The sequence below is a fragment of the Crocuta crocuta genome, unplaced genomic scaffold (genome assembly GCF_008692635.1).
Source record: "Crocuta crocuta isolate KB4526 unplaced genomic scaffold, BGI_CrCroc_1.0 scaffold248, whole genome shotgun sequence".
NCBI lineage: Eukaryota > Metazoa > Chordata > Mammalia > Carnivora > Hyaenidae > Crocuta > Crocuta crocuta.
In genome coordinates, this window is record NW_027532409.1 from 6,250,786 (window position 1) to 6,270,742 (window position 19,957).

At 50.3% G+C, this 19,957-nt stretch overlaps 1 protein-coding gene across 1 annotated transcript in view; it reads right to left on the bottom strand.

Moving 5' to 3' along the window:
• The window catches only part of EPB41L1 (erythrocyte membrane protein band 4.1 like 1), a 124,088-nt gene that overhangs the window by 12,341 nt on the left and 91,790 nt on the right, over positions 1-19,957 (bottom strand). Inside the window, exons 15-21 of the mRNA XM_077778877.1 lie at positions 18,744-18,926; positions 15,867-15,971; positions 10,056-12,035; positions 9,417-9,524; positions 7,945-8,355; positions 6,010-6,114; positions 3,809-3,889 (exon numbers count right to left, since the gene is read on the bottom strand). Coding sequence (XP_077635003.1) covers positions 3,809-3,889; positions 6,010-6,114; positions 7,945-8,355; positions 9,417-9,524; positions 10,056-12,035; positions 15,867-15,971; positions 18,744-18,926 — 2,973 coding nt within the window. The remainder of the gene's footprint in view (positions 1-3,808; positions 3,890-6,009; positions 6,115-7,944; positions 8,356-9,416; positions 9,525-10,055; positions 12,036-15,866; positions 15,972-18,743; positions 18,927-19,957) is intronic.

The following is a 19,957-nucleotide window of genomic DNA, read 5'->3' on the forward strand; positions in this document are numbered from 1 at the left end:
GGGGGGGGTGTGCGCGCGCACGCGTGTGTGTAATGAAATGTTACTCCACCATAAAAAAGAATGAGATCTTAACAATTTTCAACAACCTAAATGGACCTGCTGGGTATAATGCTAAATGAAGTAAGTCAGACAAAGACAAATACCATATGATTTCATTTATATGTGGAATCTAAAACACAAAACAAACAAACCGGAGAAAAAAAGCAAAAACAGATCCATAAATACAGAGAACTGGCAGTTGCCAGAGGGGAGGGGGTAGAGGGATGGGCAACCAGCGGTGAAGGGGAATGGGAGGTACAGGCTTCCAGTTATGGAGAGAAGAGGTCACGGGATAAAAGCATAGAGAATAGAGTCAGCAGTATTGTGATAGCGCTACACAGTGGCAGATGTTGGCTATACTTATGGTGAGTGTAACATAACGTATAGACTTGTCAAATTACTATGTTGTACACCTGAAACTATTGTAACATTGTGTGTCAACTATACTTCAATTTAAAAAAGGGTGGGGGCAGCCTTCTGGGCTCAATGCTTCTTTTCCACCCACCAGCTTAGGAAACAGTCACTAGCCTCTTTGAATCCTACTGTCACTCCGAGAAATTCTCCCCTAAAGCCTCTTCTTTTCTCACTGCTGCCTCTTTCACAGACAAAGCCTCATCTCCACCACATACATTGAAAATAGAGGCCACTAATGGGGACACAGGTCATTCAAAACAAGGCACCATCTGCTCTGTCTCTCCTGTATCTTCAGCCAGTGTTCTCTCCTGCCTCAAAGAGGTACAGCTCTCTCCCTGGCCAGGGCAATGCCACCATCTTGGTTCTGGACACTTCCTCCCTCACACTGAGGCTTCTCCTCCTCACCACCCTGTCTGCGCTGGCTTAGCCACTCAAAGCCTTCTCTCAAGGCCACTGCTTGGTATCCCTTTATCTATAGCCCAGATCTTTCTTGAAACCTAGACCTTTAAAACCAATTGTTTCCTAGACATTTTCACCTGGAAATGTCCCACAGGTTCCTAGGACTCATCAGATCCAACCCCAAATTCACTGCTTCCTCACCCAACACACGCCTACCACCAAAGAGCAATCCCCTCAAGTGCTCACTGTTTACATCAGTGCTTATCAGACTCGCGGGGGGTGTCAGAGACTGCTGTGCCCTGTCCCAAGGTTTCTGAGTCAGTAGGTCTGGGGTGGAGTCCAAAGATTTGCCTTTCTAAAGGTTCCCAGGACTGCTCTTCAAGAATGGCTAGGTTAGGGGTGTCTGGGTGGCTCAGTTGGTTAAGCATCCGACTCTTGGTTTTGGCTCAGGTCATGATCTCACCATACATGAGTTCAAGCCCCACATCAGGGCCAACGCTGACAGTGTGGAGTCTACTTAGGATTCTCTCTCTCTCTTCCTCTCTTTCTGCCCCTCTCCTGCTTGTGTGTGCTCTCTCTCAAAATAAATAGACATTGGGGGAAAAAAAGAATGGCTGGGTTAGTGTGCAAAGTCACCAGCCCATCTTTCCTCTGTCACCTGAACATTCTGTCAATGACCTTCCTCCCTCCAGTTATCCCTTAACCCCACTCCCCTTCTCAACATCCACCTCACTGCACACCAGCCCTGCCCCAGTCCCCAAACTAGCTCTCTGCCTTCTCTTTCGGTCTCTCCCAATTGCATGTGGGCTTGGGACGCTGTCTGTCTCCCTCAGTGCTAGATCCACAGTGCCTGGCACAGTGCATCACATAGCATGGGTGCTCAACAAATATTTGCCAAAGGAAGGAAGGAGAAAGGGAGGACAGAAGGGAATTTTTTTCTCGAGTGATGTTCCACATGGTTGCTAGAGTAATCTTTCTAAAACACAGAGAAACATAGAATTGACTGACATCATGTCCCTACTTCAAAAGTTGGGAGTGATGCCCCACTGTCTCCGGGATGAAGTCTGAACTTCTTATGTAACATCTGAGGCCCTTCAAGCCCTGGCCCAACTTTTCCAACCTCTTCCCCCTCACCTCTACTCCTTTTCCAAGCACCTGACATTTTGCTTTACTGACCACCTGCCTTCACCCAAATGCGATGCTCCTTCCCAGCCTTGTCTTTGCAGATGCTACTCCCACTGCCTTAGAATGCCTTCTGCTGTGGCTGTCCCTTCACTTATGCTTTAAGTATAGCTCAAATGTCAATGCCTAGGTAAAGCCTTCTCACTCTTCCTGGAAGGGGTATCATCCCCCTCTTCTCCTCCCTGTGCCTCCTAGGAATGCATTATTACACTGTTCCATGAAGGCAGGGGGAAATAACAGCATAAATACGTAAATATCAACATATTTACAGACCCCTTCCCAGGTGTCAGGCAAGCCTCTGCACAGATTACCTTGGTCCATCCTCAGGTCAACCCTTTGAGGGATGTGCTATTATTGGCCCTGTCACCCCATTTTACAGAAGTGGAAACTGAGGCCTGGAGAGGCTCAGGTAACTTGCTCAGGGTCATCCTGCCAGGAAGTGGGAGAGCTGGGCCTTGTTCATCACTGTGTGCCAAGGACCTCAACAATTATATGCGTCCATGATCATTATCTGAACAAATCACTTCTAGCAGGGAGTATATTTTCTTCAACTCTATAATCCATATCAGGCAGACAATAGAGACTAATAAATGTTTTGGGGACAAATGAATGGATGGATGGGTGGGTAAATGAACAATGTAGCTCCCTACTCACTCTGGTATGAACTTAAAGTTAGCCCTATCAGCATCCCAATGCCACATGGATAGGACTGAGGGGGAGAAGGAACTGAGTGACCAGGAAAGAGGGTGCGAGCTGGTAACTGGTTGGGATTTATTTGTCTTTGCTCAAAACCTACCTGCTGGGTAATTAAAATGCAATTCTCTTCCTACGTGTATATTGGGGGGTTGGCAAGAGAAAGCATTTGAAAACAACTCTCCACTGGCTCAAAACAGATCCAGCCCAGACATCAGTGACAGCCCCAGCCCCGGCCACAGCCCCAGCAGCCAGGGTTCACAATAGTTGGGATGAGGGTGCACAGGGGGTAAGGTGTATAGTGAGGCTTCTGGGGTCAGAATGCCTGGGTTTGACCTGGCTCTGCCACTTTCTGGGTGTGTGACCTTAGGAAGTCACTTAACCTCTCTGTACTTCAGATTCCTCATCTGTAAAATGTGGGGGGAAAAGAGAATCCCCTTTAGTTTTTGTTAAGGACTCAGTGAAATCACCCATTCATGGTTCTTGGCACTTTGCATGGCAACGCAGCCTGGGTGCCTAATGCTATCTGGTCTGTGTCATCATGAAACGATATGATGTTATTGGACTCTCTTAAGAACCTGCAAACAAGGCAGAATGGGGATTATTCCCACTTTACAGATGAAGACACCTGGGGCCAAGGACCTTCCTTCACAGGTCAGACCGCAAATAGGTAGCAGCACCACTCCTGAGCTTCCAATTTATGTTCACTGCACGCCATCTACTGACCAAGGTAAGGAAGTGGCCCAAGACAGGAGAAAATGCACAGCTGCCAGGAGCTAGCTGTCAGGGATCCTCGTGTGTTGTCAATAATCAAATAATCAAACGGTACCATCCTCCCTTTACCCCTGCCCTGACTGAGATGGTGTAGATAACTGAGGCTCAGGCAGTCCACCTCCCACATTACTCAATTTGGAAAACTGAATGTCCTCTGGTAATGATGGTCCCAGATTCTATGTCCCATGCCTGATGCAGTGAGGGCAGATGAGGACTTCCCTGGACAGCCAAGGCCATGATATCATTATCTGGCTGTTTTAGCAGAAGGGGTCTGGTCAGAGAGGGAGGTCTCTTAAGTCCTACTTACCATGGTGGTTGATATGGTCTCCGTGGTGATGGAGGGAGCAGTTGTTATGGACTCCTTTCCCCCTAGGGCAGTCCCATCAACCTGCTGGCCAGAGGAGTCATGAGAGGGAGAGGGAGAGAGAGAGAGAGCACACCAGATGCACCTGCAGTATCTATTACTTGGGTGGGCAGCATTCCCAGTTACAGAGGGATGGGCTGTGTGAGTGAATGTGAACCACTGGGGAGGGGAGTCTGTCTACACAGAGACTGAATCACAGGAGCAGGGAGTGCTCACAAGTTCTCCTGATTGTTTGAACCAGCTTATTTGACAAAGGGCAAATAATCCCAGATAACCTGACAAACCCTAGGCAAATTCTAATGCATGTATTCTTTAATTCCATTGCCGGGAGTTCATCCTTTGCATGTAAACTTTGAAAACTTTGCCAAGAAGTAGGACAAAAAAGGGGCGCCTGGGTGGCTTAGTCGGTTCAGCGTCCGACTTTCGCTTAGGTCATGATCTCACGGTTCGTGGGTTCGAGCCCCGCGTCGGGCTCTGTGCTGACTGCCAGCTCAGAGCCTGGAGCCTGTTTCAGTCTGTGACTCCCTCTCTCTCTGACCCTCCCCTGCTCACGCTGTCTCTCTCTCTCTCCTAGAAATAAATAAAACATTTAAAAAAAAAAAAAGAAGTAGGACAAAAAAGCTCACTGAAGCATTCATCATTAACTGCCAAGGACACAAACAGCCACATGTCCACTGAAGGAAGACTGCAGGATAAGTCAGGACTCACTCCCAAGTGGGACTAAGAAGAGCAAGGTGGACCTACCTATGGCAATGAGGAGTAATATCCAAGACAGTTATCAAGAAAAAAAAGGTCAGGTATAAAAGAGCATCTCTTTTGTGTAAAATTCTAAAATATCTAGAAATGTAAGTGTGTACTGGAATATGCATACTTTTTTCCTGGGAAGAATCACAAGAAAAATTTCAATTTGTTCTGTTTGAATTTCATAACTGAACATTTTGCTGTTGTTTTTTAATTTTTTTAATGTTTATGCATTTTTGAGAGACAGAGAGACAGAGCGTGAATGGGGGAGGAGCAGACAGAGAGCGAGACATAGAATCCAAAGCAGGCTCCCAGCTCTGAGCTGTCAGCACAGAGGCCAATGAGGAGCTTGAACCCACGAACTGTGAGATCATGACCTGAGCTGAAGTTGGACACTTAACTGACTGAGCCACCCAGGCCCCCCGTGCTGTTGTTTTGATGTCAATAAGGATTACTGGGTTGTTGAATTTGGGAACTTTTTTAGTTTTCTTTACATTTCTCTATATGAAAGCAAAATAAAACATGTGTTACTGAAACAAAATAGGCCAGAGAGGGAACACAAGTGCTTGCGATCACACAGCTCATCAGAACTTGAGCATCTTGACCACCGCGCTGGCTACCGGGTAGACCATATAAAAGAGGGAAGAAAAAAATTCTGGAAATGACAGAGGTGCCCACATTGTGTTGGTTTACACCTTACTTTAGTTCTTGAAACACAAATCAGTCCCCATCCCCCCACACTGTAGCCCCTCTGGCCACAAGGAACCAAGAGGTGTCTATCAGACCTACAATCTCAAGGTTTAGAGTTTAAAACCACAAAAGAAACTTAGGAACTGTAACATGTACCTGTACACCTGCAGCTCACCTGCGTCTATTTAGGACCACTTTCTTCAGGGGACCAAGTATGTTTCATCTTGCTAAGACAAATGATTTTCTACCGTTTTCTCACTTTGTTCATATGGCCAATCTGATGTGGAGCCCCCATACGTTAAAAGATGACTCAATGTGAATCGTTCTGACAAAAGCTGGATTGGTATGTCTCCCTCTTCTCTCCCAAAGCAGTCCCTGGGATTCCTCAAGAAACCTCTCGAACCCCTTCAAGTAATCTGAAAGCTACAGTCTAGTCCACTAGCCACTAGCCCTTACAGCACTCCCATAAGGACAGGGGAGAGATGCGAAATTGAGGCTTTTAAGAGGCATGGTCTGCCAAGGACAGGAAATCATTCCACTGCCCACTCCTAGAGCTCAGGGAGGACTATGAAGCTTAAAAGAGCATCAGGGTTAAAATGGGGGCTCTGGGGAAACAAGGTGGCAAGGGCTGGCCAAGGGGCTTGGCCTTGGTGGGGACCCCACCCTTAAATGTCTAATGCTTATGATCAGGTGCAATGGAAGGTGCAGGTTACCTGGGTGCTGTCCACATTGGTGACTCTGGTCTGCAGTACAGCCTCTGGCTCAATCTTCTTTCTGATGGCCAGGCTGCTGACAGTCATGGTTTCTGTTTTCACAGGCTGCAGGGAGAAGAGAGAGAACACTTCATAACCCAAGCCCCTGCATGGCTCCTGCTCACAGCCAAATGCAGCATAGCCCCCATCCCTGCAGCTGGGCAAGTCTCTGGAAGGTCAGGGCAAAGAGGCAAAGTGAGAGGTCATAGACAAACAGCCCAAGGGGAGAACCAGATCCATCAGCAGTACCCAGACAGGCCTGCTCATGGCCCTGTAACCACATAACCTCAGGGTGGCCATAAACTGTTTTCTAGGCTACCATCAGAAGAACATCTACTATTCAATTAACATGCTCTGTGCCAGGCCCCACACTAAGTATTCTCCTTGTATACATGTCACTGAATCCTGAAAATCATTCAGGATTATGCCACCACCTCCCAGCTGCTTCTTTTGAACTGTTCTTGAGAGCAGGAGCCACACAACCGGATGCCTACGGAGGCCAGGCAGAAGATGGAAATGGGTGCAGTGGGCTTACTGAGGACTGGGGTGAGCTGGAGAACACACAGGGACCAACTGTGGCCATGACCTCTGAGTGACTGGATCATCTGACTTTTATTTTATGATATTTTAAAAAAACAAACTGTGGATTTTATATTCAACATCCTGATTCTGAAATCAAGGTCAAAGAAAAGACATCTGCTAGCCAGATCTGGCCTGGGGCCACCAGTTTTCAACCTCCACTCTAAAAGGCTTCAGTTAATCAGTTCTTCAGAGTCCTCCATGAAGGCTAGTACATGTGACTATTAGCATATTAACATATGCGAGCTGCATGAATGAATGAAATGGCATGTCATCTGGCTGGAAAGAAAGGAAAGGGATTCTCACAGATTACTGTCACCCTGAGATCTAGCCATTTATCCAGTTAATCATCTATCAGTGCCTGCCATGTGCAGGCTTACAGGAGCTGCCACCCCGTAGGAGAGCAGATCTGGCAGCCACTAACCTGACTGTCTGGGACAATGCCGGGAGCAGAAACATGACAGAGCAAGGGGGCTGCAGAGGGATCAACACTTCTGCCCAGGGTGGTTAGGAAAGCATTTGCTAGGGAAGTGATATCTGAACTTGATCCTGGAATGTGACGAGTTTGCAAGGCAGAGAAAGGGAGGGAAAACCTTCTACCCAGAGGGTACACCATGGAGTGAAAGCCCAGAGTAGATGAGCTCCTATTTTAATGCCCGGAACACGGGGGAGAGGAGAGTGTGGTAGGAGGTAGGCTGGGGCTGCAAGAGACAAGGGGGCAGAGGAATCACGTGACAAAGATCCTCTGAAGGAAGGACACAAAGCAGAGAGAACCAGACCTAGTCTATCCCCGTGTCCCTTTCAGTGACGACGTTTCCTCTTCTCTACGAGTTTCCACTGCTACCCCAAGATCCCAGGGCCAGATGGGTTTAAACTGCTGTCCCTTCCCCAGGAAGACCAGGCCCCAGGGAGAGGAGCCTGGGCCAGGATCAGGAAAAGCCATCAACTTCCAAACCAGGCTGCAGGAGCCCCGCAGGTCCGCAAGCCCATGCTCCCTGTGGGTGCCATGCAACACAAGGCAGGGAGAGGAGGAGTCGAGTAAGACCAGACTGTCTGGCATTGCTTGACCTCAGGCAAGCAATGAGGTCACAGGGTTAAAACGCCAAGGAGTGAATGTTAGGGGTAAGCCAAGACGGCAAACATGCGAGCACAGAACCATGCTGTTCTGCGGAGGGGCAGTCATGCAACACGAGACAGAGCTTCAGGCTGAGGGGCTCTGGGCTGCAGGCTGGTGGCTCAGTCTTCTCACAGATGGCCCGGGGCCCTCTGAACATGCAGTGCCCGCCAGGCCCAGGTCTCCAGGATGCTCCACTGTACCTCAAACTGGGGCATATCTGGGGTGGCACAGGCCCCTCGATCTGGGCTATCCTCGATGCCCCCAGGCTCGTCCTCCTGGCTGGGGCCCCGCTTGCTGAGATCCCGGGAGAATACCAGGCCCTCGGTTTCAGAGTCGCTTTTGTCTCTGTCGAGCTCAGGCAGGCTGCGGGAGAAGTCTTCGAAGGCGCTGCCGTGGTAGTCGCCAATGACCGTGAAGTCAACCTCAGCTTCCAGGCTGGACGTGGAGCTGACTGTGATGCTGGAGCACTTACGCTCAATGGCCAGGTGGTTGTCTTTCAGGAACACCGCGTCCCTCTCCTGGTCCTGGTCCTCGTCTCCTGTGTCACTCTCTGGGGCCCTGGGACGAGGCGGTTTGACCTTCTCCTCTGAGCCCTCCCTTAGCCCTGCTCTCTATGGCCAGATAAAAATCAGAGGAACAGGGGTATGGGATGGGAAGAAAGAGAGAGAGAAATCAAGAAGGTGAATGACAGAAGAAACCCTGGGGCCGTTTCAATGTCTCAAATGGAAGAGCAGGTCAGGAAATGAAAAACACTCCCAGAAAGGCTCCTTGGCATGACAACAAGCTTTAAAAAACCGCAAAGTTCTCAAGAGTGGGGAACACTCCTTTCCGAGGGTCTCCCGCTGATGGCCAAAGCAAGTACAAAGCAAACGTCCTGCCAGTTTGTTCTGGACAGGAAGCCCCATCCAGGGTCTGGATCTGGGAGCTTATCAGAAGCGGCATTGTGAGCAAGGCAGGGATGGGAGCCTGGACCCAGGCCCATCCGTGCAGGTGGGCATCAAGAGACAGAAACCAAGGAGGGAGACCCAGGGATTTTGGGAAACCCGGGACGGGGAGGCGGGGAGGCTGGAGCCAAGAGCTTTGAGAAACAAAGAGGAAGCCAACATGGTTTGTCAATTCCACTGAGTCTCTGTGGGAGGGGCCAGCATCATCTAGGGGGCGGAGTCACAGGGAGTAATTCCTGGGAGCTGGGTGCTATATCAGTTCAACCCTGAGCTCCGTGAGGGGCCGGGGGGGGGGCAGGCCATGGAGTGGAGGTTGTAGTCCCATCAGTGTAATTGACAACAGCAGGCCAAGGAAACGCTGGAGGCGAACCAGCAACTCTTGTCCCACATACATACCTCTCAACTGGCCTGTCAGGGATTAAACACCACATGCAGTTTTTGGCTGTTTCATGACGTTCTTTTTAAATCCCAATCTAACACCCACCAAATGTTTTTTAAAGTAGTTGGCTTCAGGTTCTAGAGATTCAGTACACTTAGAGATTCACTTGCTAAACTTAACTTCCATTTTAGTTTCTGGAAGGTTGAGAGGTGTGAGGACACATTCCAGACAAGCGAGAGTTGAGCTGCCGCAAGAGGCACTGCCCGAGCAGGTGGGAACCTAAGGCAGCGATGCACCCCGGCCAGGCGAAGATGACTGGGTCATCAGGGCACCAAGGGGCTGCAGAGACCTGAGGGCCCGAGGAGCTGGTGAATCTCAGGTGCCCCCCTTTTCCAGGGGGGTTTGCTGCTAAGCTGGTGATGTGCTTCTCTTCCCTGACTGCAACTCCGGATTTGTTCTGGATTAGAGAAGATAGTTAGTCTTAAGGAGGCAGAAGGGAACTTGGCAGTGGGACCAAGAGGGAACCAGAAGCAAAGGATGGAAACCTCTGGACTGTAGGCTTCCCCAAGGCAGGAGAGCCAGGGAAGGGAAAGGGAGAAGGAAGATCGTTGGACAAGCCAAGCAAAACAGGTAGGAACCCAGCAGGTGGGGGCAGCAAGGCAAAGCAAGTGTGTAGTTTGCTGGTGGCGCCAACCTTCTCCACTGGGGCTGTGTGACCCCCTGGGCACCAGGTCACACCAAAAGCCGAGGGTCTTTGTGGCTAAGCTAACACAGGCCAGCCAGATGAACCCATCATTCCACCTGGGCTACTCTTGGGCCAGTTTAGGGAAAAGAACTCATAGGAATGGACAAGCAGCCTCCGATCGCAGAAATGACGAGGGACCACTGAAACATGCTTCTACGGAGCTACGCAGCATGCGGTCTACTCCCCCAGCTGGGGGGCAGCGGTGGGGGCGGGGGCTCACGTGGCCAGTCCCCCAGTGGCTACCTCCAGCGCAGTTTCGCAGCCTGAATCAGGGGACTCGAGCTCGAGTTCTGTGCATCCTTCCTGGTGGGATGTGGTAGAAGTGCCCTCCCTGAAGTGTCTGGCAGCCAGTGACATCACCGAGGAATGGGTGGCTTTGGGGCCAGCAAGGTCTCCTGGGGGCTGGAGTTGGATGAAGCCCAGGTCCAAAAGCTTATTCCGCTGTTGCTCCACCTGACCCATGGAGGTCTCTGAGGACAACTCGTTTATTAGGGCCCTTGTTTCACCTTGACTTGCTCGGCGAGTTTCAGCTCCATGGGTCTCAAAGATCCGAATTTTGTTAGCCACTGAGGTCTTGCTAATATCTTCCAGGGAGCCCTCTCGGCCCCCAGCCTGGAAAGAGGTCATTTCCTTTTGCTTCTCTGAAGGGAACACCAACCCCAGGGGTGCAGCTCCCTTGGCTTCTTCAGAGACAACTCTGGGCTTTCTGCTGGCAACGGGAGGTGCCCTGCGCTCACCTCCGTCCAGGACTGCAAACGGCCCTACACGGTCCTTGGGCTCCAGGCTCTCTTTAAAAGGATGGGTGTACTTGGGAAAAGCAGGGGACTGTTCTCCAAAAGGATCCCAAAGGTGCGGAGGCTCCCCTGATCCACGAGGGGCTGAGCTTGGAGAAGTTTCCTCTGGAGCTGCCTGAGCCTGAAAGGGACCAGGGGAGGCCAGGAGGGGAGTGATCACCTCCATCTGAAGAAACGCTGAGGCCTTGCTGTCCTCCATTGTAGGGTCTCCTGTTTGGATGTGAACCAGTCCCCTGTCTTGGGGCAGGAAGCTGCCTCGGTCTGGTTTGGTTGGCTTCCTGACATCATTAGGAGGGATGGCCCGCGGAACGACGCAGGCTGGGAGGTCTGGGCGCATGCCCCCTCCTCTGTGAGGTGAGTGGTTCTTCCATCCTGCTGGGGGATTTTCCTCAGCCTTTCCCATCAGATCTCCACTCTTGGGGGCCTCTTCCTCTGTGCCTAGGTTGGATGCTGGATGGCTAAATCCTCCTTCCACCCCCTGCCCAGCTTCTTCCCAGTCCTCAGCAAATGTCTGCCCTGGAGAAGGTCCCTTACCAAGCTGCTCAACAAAGACCTCTAGGCCATCTGGTCTTCCATGGCTCCTGGGGATCCCTGCCCCTTCCTCTAAGGAGGTTGTGTGGGCTTCACTCTCTTCATCCTTGTTCCTGCCAGAAGCGGCAACAGAGTCCTGTGGGCCCGAGGAACTCAGCTCAGAGCTCTCTGGGAGCTTCTTTGGGAGCTCCATCCTGGTCTCATCAACAGGAAGGGCATCCAGAGGTGGAGGGGGGATTTGGTCTTCAGCATCTTTCTCTCCATAGTTTAAGTAGAAGCTCCTCTCTGCAAAGGAAGGTTCGGTTTCATCACTCGAGTCGGCTCTGGCTTCCGACTGGGCTGGGTCCAGTAGAAATGACTGGAGTCCTCCCTTGTCAGAGGCTGGAGAGGGGCTCTCGGCCTCTGCTGGCCTGGCCCCTGAGGCAGCGGCTCTTCCATAAGTCGGGATCTCCTCCAGCTCCTTCCTCAGCTCCATCTGGCCCTCCAGCTGGCCACCTGAGATCCAGTGCTTCTTGATGGTCGCCTCCCCACTGCCCACCCTCAACTGGGAGCCCTCAAGGAGGTTTTCTGCCAGTGTGTAGCCTGCAGCCAGCGAAGCCCCTCCAGGGCCTCCCCTGACCCAGGGGCCTTCCTCCCACACTGACTCGAAGTCTTCAGGGCTTGCGATCATCCTTCCTTGTTGCCGGGTCTTTGCTCTTCTGACTCCCACCATTTCTTCCGTGGCCACTTCAACTTTGAACTTGTCCACCAGGATGTCTACCTTGGAGAGTCTGCCATCAGCAAGGATATCAGCGAGGCCTGCCTTACTTTCTTCCTGCTGCGTGGTGGCCACTTTGAGGAGACTGAGTTCTTCTGGCCTAGTGTACTCTCTTTCTATAAATACCCAATGCTCTGAACCCTGTGTTTCAATTGGAGCAAGAAGAGTTAATATGAAATATAGGCACCTGAAGAACAGGTCACTATTTCCTGTGCAAGAAGGGACCAATCTACCACCAAAAGGTTAACATGTCCCCAGAACTGGCTGGAGAGAGAAAGGCATGACAATACTAGTCAGCCTCATCAAGGCTACCATTCCCATCAAGGCACCCAGCAAATTGTTTACCAACTCCCCTCAACCATTACCCCAACTTGGTAAAATGGGATGGGGTCTCATGCCCTCCCCATGTTTAATTGTGGGACAATGGAGATCCACGGATGGGCCAGGACTCTTCCTCTTCCTTTTTTTAACAATATAATTGCCACTGTCAGAGGAGAAAGTGACTTACAACACATGGAATCTTTGAAGGTTAGAACAAAAAGAACTTCTAAGAAATCCTCTAGTTCAATTTTGTCATTGTGCAAATGGGTAGACTGAGGCCTAGAGAAGGTCAGGGACTTACCTAAGGTTACAGTTCATGGTAGAGTCAGGAAAAGAGTGCCTGATTTTTGATGCCTGAGATCCTTGCTGACTTATCCCACAACCTATAGAATATGGATCCCAACTGTGATCTAATGTCAAGAAAGCAGTGAATTAAGATTCATAGGCCACAGCCTAAAATCTGACTTTTCTGCAAGAGTTCTTGGGAAGGAAAAAGATCAAAATGAAAAATGCCAAATGCTCAGTTCAAGTCAGTGCCAGTCACCATGATGGCTTGAACAGCTTGAATTTTGTAGGGTTCATTCCCAGAGAAAAGAATACCAAAGCCTATTCTTGGAGAATTCTAAACCAAATCCACAGAAAGAGTAGAAAAGGGCTGACCAGAAGACATCATGGAAGGAAAACATCTAAAGACCCAAGTATCATCACCAGTCAAAAGCACCAACAAGAGGGTAGCGTTGTCAAACTGTCAACAAAACAGCTTTCAACATCCTCCCTACAGTCCTTCAAACAATACTAAGGAGGGAATGATGGACTTCAGAATCATTAAAAAGCAAGAAGGCCTTGGAATTCTAATCTTGCAGCCAAAGAATACTTTCTTCACATAAAATTTCAATGGAAGTCCAATATGTAACCCGAATACAGGCTGCCATGTTGAAGTGGGGGGCCTCGGCTCCCAAGGTACCACCCTCCTTTGAAATCACTGCTCTGACTCGACCCTCTTATGGTACAGATGTAGAAACTGAGGCCTAGAAAAGGTAAGCACCATGTCCAAGGTCAGAGAGTGAGCCAAAGGCAGGCCTAGAATCCAGTCTCTGACTCCAAGTTCTGGGAAGTGCCACCATGGCAATATGTGCCAGAGGCTGCTGCCAATGAAAGGGGAAAGATTTCTATAACTGGGCTCTGACTCAGGTTATGACCTGGTGAGGAGTCTGTCAGATCCCATAAGATCTGAAGGATTCTGAAAGATCAAGGAGTGCTGTAAACTCTTACCTAAACTCCCTCAATCCATGTTAGCAAAACCTCCATGGCTCTCAGGGAATGAAATTTCACTGAAAGAATCCTGCCAACAGCTAAGAGGGATAAGCGGAAGGTAGAAACCAGACATAAGTTTCTTGGATTTTACTTCAGGTTGCTAAGTCTCAGAACAACACCATGTGAACCATCCCAGACAGAAGGGCTTCGAGTGCCTATGGAAGCCAGGTCTCTTTTCTCTTCTGCTGAGAAAACAGGCAACCTCAGTGGCCCCCATTTCAGCTTGTAGTGACATTATCAGCCTGGTAATGGTGGCCACAGATAGTCAACGAGACCCCTTCTGGAACATTCTTGCCCCAAGTCTGACTAAAAACTAGTTTCTAGAAACTAGAAGCTTAGAAGTTAGGCTGAGTGGGGTGAGAACTAGTGTATCATAGAAAGAAAAATTCTGCAGAAAGAAAAAAGGAAACACATACTTATATTTAGCTAATCTGTGCCAGGCAATGTCAGATTAAATTCAATCCAAATGGCAACCCGTAAAGCAGGTAATATTACTCTTATTTCAGAAGGGGAAACAGGTTCCTAGAGGGGAAGTGACGTACACAGATCACAGAGTGAGCACTGAGGGAAGAAGAGGCTCTGCTTTTAACAAGTGAAAATCCTGGAAAGAAAAATAGATTGAACCAAAGAGAGACAACTTCACTGGCACCAAGACATTGGTGGGCCTGCCCCTGTCTGAAAGCTGTTCTGACCCTATTGCACAAGCCCTGCACCCATCCTTTCCACGGAGCCAGGGGACCTCCAGTGCCTGTTCAGAGCGCCCCCTGCTATCAGCTGGAGGTACTGTAGCAAGGACGAAGCCGGAGAAGGAAGCGGATCCAGTTCTGTTCCCACCCAAGCCACCACAAGGAGAAAATCTCTGGCCAGGCAGTTCTGTGGTCTCTGGGCTGTTGAGTCCCCACCTGGGGCTTTGGGTCACATTCTGGGCCCTGCTCTTTACAGAAGACACTCAGAGGAGGGGATGCAGGACAAGGAGGCTTCTAGAAACCACAAACTGGGAGAAACCTTTGAAGAAAGGAGTGTTCAGGGGGAGAGGAGGAGCTTAACTCTGAAGGACCATCCTGGCAGAGGATGCAGAGTAGATCTTCGGGCAGCAGGGGGCAGAGCGAGGCCCACAGACAGGTAATTCAGAAGGACAGATTTTAATTCAACACGAACACTTCTCAATAGATGACTGAAGACAAAATGGTCTGCTGTTAAGAACGGCAAGAGCCCCCCTCTGTGGAAGGGGCTGCAATGGGCAATTTGCAGGGATGCTGATGGAGGGCACGTGTTGCCCTACCACCCCTGCCCCCGAGTATGGGCATCTGTCCTTGGCTCTAGTAGCATCTCTGTGCTCCAGGGCATCGCTTTTCCCCTAACCTTGGGATGCTACAGACTCCTGTCCAACTTCTCTCGAGAGAGTGCTGATAGTTGTTTTAGTTTCACATTGAGAAAAACTTCAGACAGGAACTGATTTCTGTTTTACCACGTATGTAGCTAACTCCTGTCTCTTTTACAGTTTCAGCACATTTTTCAGCAGCTAGAAAATTTTTCTCTGGGAATTGTAAAAGGGAGATGTCCTCATACCTACTATGCCAAAAGGGGAGGGTGAAATATCAGGGAGAAGGAAGTTCCACCCGGATGATCAGTCAGTACCTTCCAATCCTGATGGCCTATGAGCTCCTGGCACAGAGAAGATACAGCGCCTACCCCCCACTCCCTGGGTCTGGATTCCATGCCTCATGGGACACAGAAGCCCTCCCCGTGCTGCCTTCCTGGGCACAGAAGTGATGCTCTCCTCATTACAATGCTTGCCTGGCCAACATCTCTTCAACCCGAAGGAATCTCCTTGGAGCCACATGCCCACTTTTGTCCACCTACTAAGAGTTTAGAGAAGATGAAGGCAGAGGATGAATGGGGGGCCATCCCTTAAACAGCCATTGTAGACCTTACGCAGGCTTCTGAACAGAGAAAAGACCTCAGGGCAGAAGGCATTTAGGTGCCGTGACCCCTGATCCCAAGCTTAGACATCAGAGCCTGCCTCTAAAGTCAGGAGGGCCCAAGAGAAGATCATTTCAGCCTCTCCTTTGAAGCCAGAACCAGACTCAGACTGTCCTGTCTTCCCAGAATATGGCCTCACCTTTGACTCCTGAAAAAACAATGGATGAGGGAGGGGCTGGCCCTTTATGGATCCCTGGGATGCAGACAATCACCTGTCACAGCATGGGGACACATGGGCTACCCACTGCTCCCACCTGCGTGGCAGAGCCTGGTCCACCCCCCTCACCCCAGAGAAAGGGTTTTCTTGAGACCATTAGGGTGGCTGTGTGTGGGCGGGGAAGTGCTGACAGTAACCTCAGGAGACGCTGCGAGGCTTTTCTGAGTGAACACTTCCCAGCCTGCGGCCGTCCCAGACTCAGGTGCCAAGTCCTGCGGAGAGGTGTCCTGGGTCCTCCGGGACTGCAGGGGAGGCCCAGGGCCAGAGGAAAGGGAGAGAGGGAGGAAGGGAAGGAGAGACAGAGATAGGAAAAGTGGGAGAGAGAGGAAGCAGGAGAGACACACACACAGAGCCTGTAAATAGCCCAGCTTTGTAAATCCCACACCCTCAGGGTTTGTGGCTTAGATCAGGAAGGAGCCGGTGGAGCAAGACACAGAGGAGCTGCCCTTTGTGGCCCTTTAAGGGAGGGAGGCCCATAGTCAGCGGCCAGTCAGCACCTTGGCTCTGGGCCCTTTTCCCATTGCCCTCATTCAAGAGGCTGCAGAGCCACACCCACTGTTACTCAGGAGGCTCTCGGTGGAGAGGCTGGGGAGCCACACCGCTCCGACGCCGATCCCAAGTCTGCCCTGGTGTCTTTGGTTTAAGCGATGGTTCAGTCCTGCAGTTTGGGTCTTAGCCCTTCGTAAAGTTACCTTTAGAATGAAAACCTGGGTTTGGCAAATAGGAAACGGGAACTCTTCTTAAAATTTGGAGTCCCTATTTTGATTTAAGTTCCCAGTGTCTTCCCCTTGGTCCAGATGAGGCTCAACAACATATGAGGAAGCTACTAGGACCCCTGATGACACACTCCTGCAGGAGAACCCCCCGAAAGTCCGTATTTGGATCAGAGATGCCAGTCACCATCGGCAATGGCCCCATGACTGTACAGCACTTTCCAGTTCCTAAGGTGCTTTTATACCCACTATCTCACTCAGCTCTCCTAGCAACCCTATGGAATGGCAATTTTGGTCCCACAGTAGATGGGCTGACTAGGCTGTGAGGCTCAGAGAGGGCCTGTTACTCGGCCAAAAACCCAGTCATGTCCTTGACTACAGTTTCTCCCCGTGTCCCAAATCTTCAAGGGCCTCTAAATGCCAGTGGGACCTGTAAGCCACTTAAATGGTCCATAGCTCCAAGCTGAGCTCCTGGACCAGAATTCCTTCCAGCAGTGGACTACACTTCTTGGAGCAACAGTGAGGGGCAGGGTTAGAACAGACTCCACCTTTTACAAAGACCCATCTTCTAGCAGTTCCAGCTATTACCAGCAGGTGGGGCACACTCCCAAACCAGGCTGCTCTGAGGCACTTGAAGCTCCATACCCCAGATTCCTAGGGCTCATCCGGCCCTTCTCTGCAGGAGTCCCACCCTTTGAAAGCCTCTGCACCCATCCTCACCCACAGCCAGGCCACTCTGGTCAAGTCTGTCAGGAGGAGGAGTGGGGCATGTAACTGGATCACTAGACCAGCCCCTGTGGCCCAGTCCAGAGTCTTCAGGGTCTCCTTTGGGCCAGGGGTGATCACAGAGGTCCTCAGTAGATGCTGACTTGCCCTCCTTCCACGGCACTGAACTTAAAGGCCCTCAAAGCATCCCTAATATTGTGAATCACCAGCCAGGGAACTACCCCAGCAGCCTCACTGGATGAGGCCCTCTCTTATCCAGCATGTCAAGGCCAAGGGGGAGTGCTGATTCAATCAAATGTTTAGTTATTAGATCATGACTGCATCACCCATTTTCAAAGCATTAGAGAGTAGTACATTCACAGTGGACTCTATCCTGGTCTTCACAGGATTTGGCCTTGCTCTCAGGCAGCTGTGATTTAATAGTAGATATGACACTAAACTAGTACGTTCCATTCTGGGCCTCAGTGCCCCATCTGTAAAGAGATGACCTTGAACCAAGTAGGTTGAGAGTCCTTCCAACTTTAAAAGGGGTTCTGATTTGAAATTAGCCCCAAGACTCTCAAAATGAAATAGTAAGTAACTGCTATTGAGGATCTAGTGACTCTACCAGCCCCTCCATGGTTGATTTTCCCTGGATCCTCACAACATTCCTATGAAGTAGGTACTTCTATTATCTCTACCTAATGGAAGCTCAGAGAGGTTAAATAACAAGCCCGGAGTCATCCAGCTTGCAGGGATCAGAGTAAGAATTCAAACCCAGGGGTATAAGTCTAGATCAGTTGGGTTTGAGACAAGAAAGCAGCAGTGCTAGAGAGAAAACACCTAAGTATAAATGGGGGTTAAATATTGCCAAGATTTTGCAGTGCTAAAAATAATAGCTTGGGATTATAAATACAGGAATTCTCAAGATCCTATCTTTATCTCTTTTTCATTTGAGAGAACATCCCATGTTTCCCACTCTGAAAGACAGGTGGGTGTGGGATCCTTTTCTGAAGCAAGAGGTGCAGGTCTGATTTTCTTGGAGGATCTGTTCCCTCTAGTGGGCTCTGAGGATCCTTCCAAGAGGGAACACCACCACCCCCCCCACACACATACACACAAACATAGCCCATCTGTGTTTTCACAACAGGCGCTAAAGGATCTGGTTACTGGATACAACTACTGGGGATTCTCCAAGTTTAGTGTGCATGAGAATCACCTGAGGCACTTGTTTAAAATGCTGATTCCAGGGGTCTGTCTCCAAATATGCTGATTCTGTTGGTCTGACATCGGGCCCCAGAACCTACATTTCTAATAAACACCCCTTTCCCATTGTACTCTGGCTGCTGGAAGGGGAAATGCACCAAGCCATAGCAAGTCTTCGGAGTTTTTCAAGGTGGTCCCTGGGGCCCAAGGATGCCAAGATTTAGTGACTTTGTCTTTCCTAGCCTAAGCCCCGCACCCTCCCCATCAGCACCTTGTGCAGCAACTGGAGGAGGCAAACAGGTGAGGACAATGAGTGTATGTCAGCGCAGAGCTACCCTCCCGACCCTATTTACCTAAAGCCCCTGTTGAGGGGTTCAGGATGAGACCTACCTCATTGGCTTTCTCAGGAGTGCCCTTGGGGGAGGGGGAGGCGGGCGAGGAGGGCAGCCTGCGCTCCCGCTCCCAGTCTCGATCCCGGTGGATCAGTTTGCTGTTGGGTTCCTTCAGGGTCCTCTTGAGCTCGTTGATGCTGGCCTGGTGCTTGAGCAAGACATCCTCTGGCTTGTCTAAGAACTAGGGGTGGATGGAGAGGGCAGTGGGTGTTAAAGGAACAGCTCTGAGCAGGGGATGCAGGACATGGTGCAAATGGTAACCGTGGTGATCGCTGCCCTACATCAGCAAGGTGATTCCCATCCAGGACTCAGTCTCACCCTTACTGCACCCATGAGCCAAGTGGGGCAGACATGATTAGCTCTGACAGGTGCACAAAGCACTTACGATTAAAAAGAGGAGCAAAAGCACTTAAGATTAAGAAGAGGAGGCTTCTGGCCAAGCACCACCTTTTCTTTCCCCTTGCTTGGCTCCCGGCCTCAGAACCAGCAAGGTAACTCAAATCCCTTAAGACTGAGTGAGTTTCCACTGGTGCTGTACACCAAGTCTCAACTGGGCATGGAGGGGACTTCCTTCTGGTTACAATCAAGGCACAGTGAGAACTGGCCAACCCTGTTCACTGGGCTGCTCTGGTCCACTCCCTGGCCTCCAGGGTACCTGGTCCCTTCCAGCCAAGACTTGGACCACTGTGCTTAGCAGAAACCTCAGTCTAGGCCCCTCTTAGCCCAACAGATGAGTTACTCAGACCCTAAGGGGCTCAGCATGCAGATACTCCTTAAACCAGGGACACCCAGAAAAATGAGTCCGGCTCCCACACAGGAGCCAAGAAAAGATTGTGTTCAACATTCTCTACTGTGAACCCCTACTTTCCTAATCAGCCAGGGTTTTCTGGATACCTGGTGGAGACCATCTCCTCAAGAGAAGACAGGGTGAGATATGGCTCGAGAGACAAAGTAGGGTGTTTAAGAGATTAGGAGAAATGGAGACCAGCAAGAAGACAGGTGAGGATGGGTACAAGAACTGAGCTGGTTATAGCTGGAGTCTTAGATGTGTCCCCCATTAAACTGCCAAGTTTGAGCTCAAGCCAGTGCAGCATGACAGAATAATCCGCCTCTAGGTCAACTGAGGATCAGCCTTTGCACAGGAGCCAGTAGGCCTACTTTTAGGGGTGGGCTGTTAGCTCAAGCATCTTTATCTGCAAGGCTGTTTGAGGA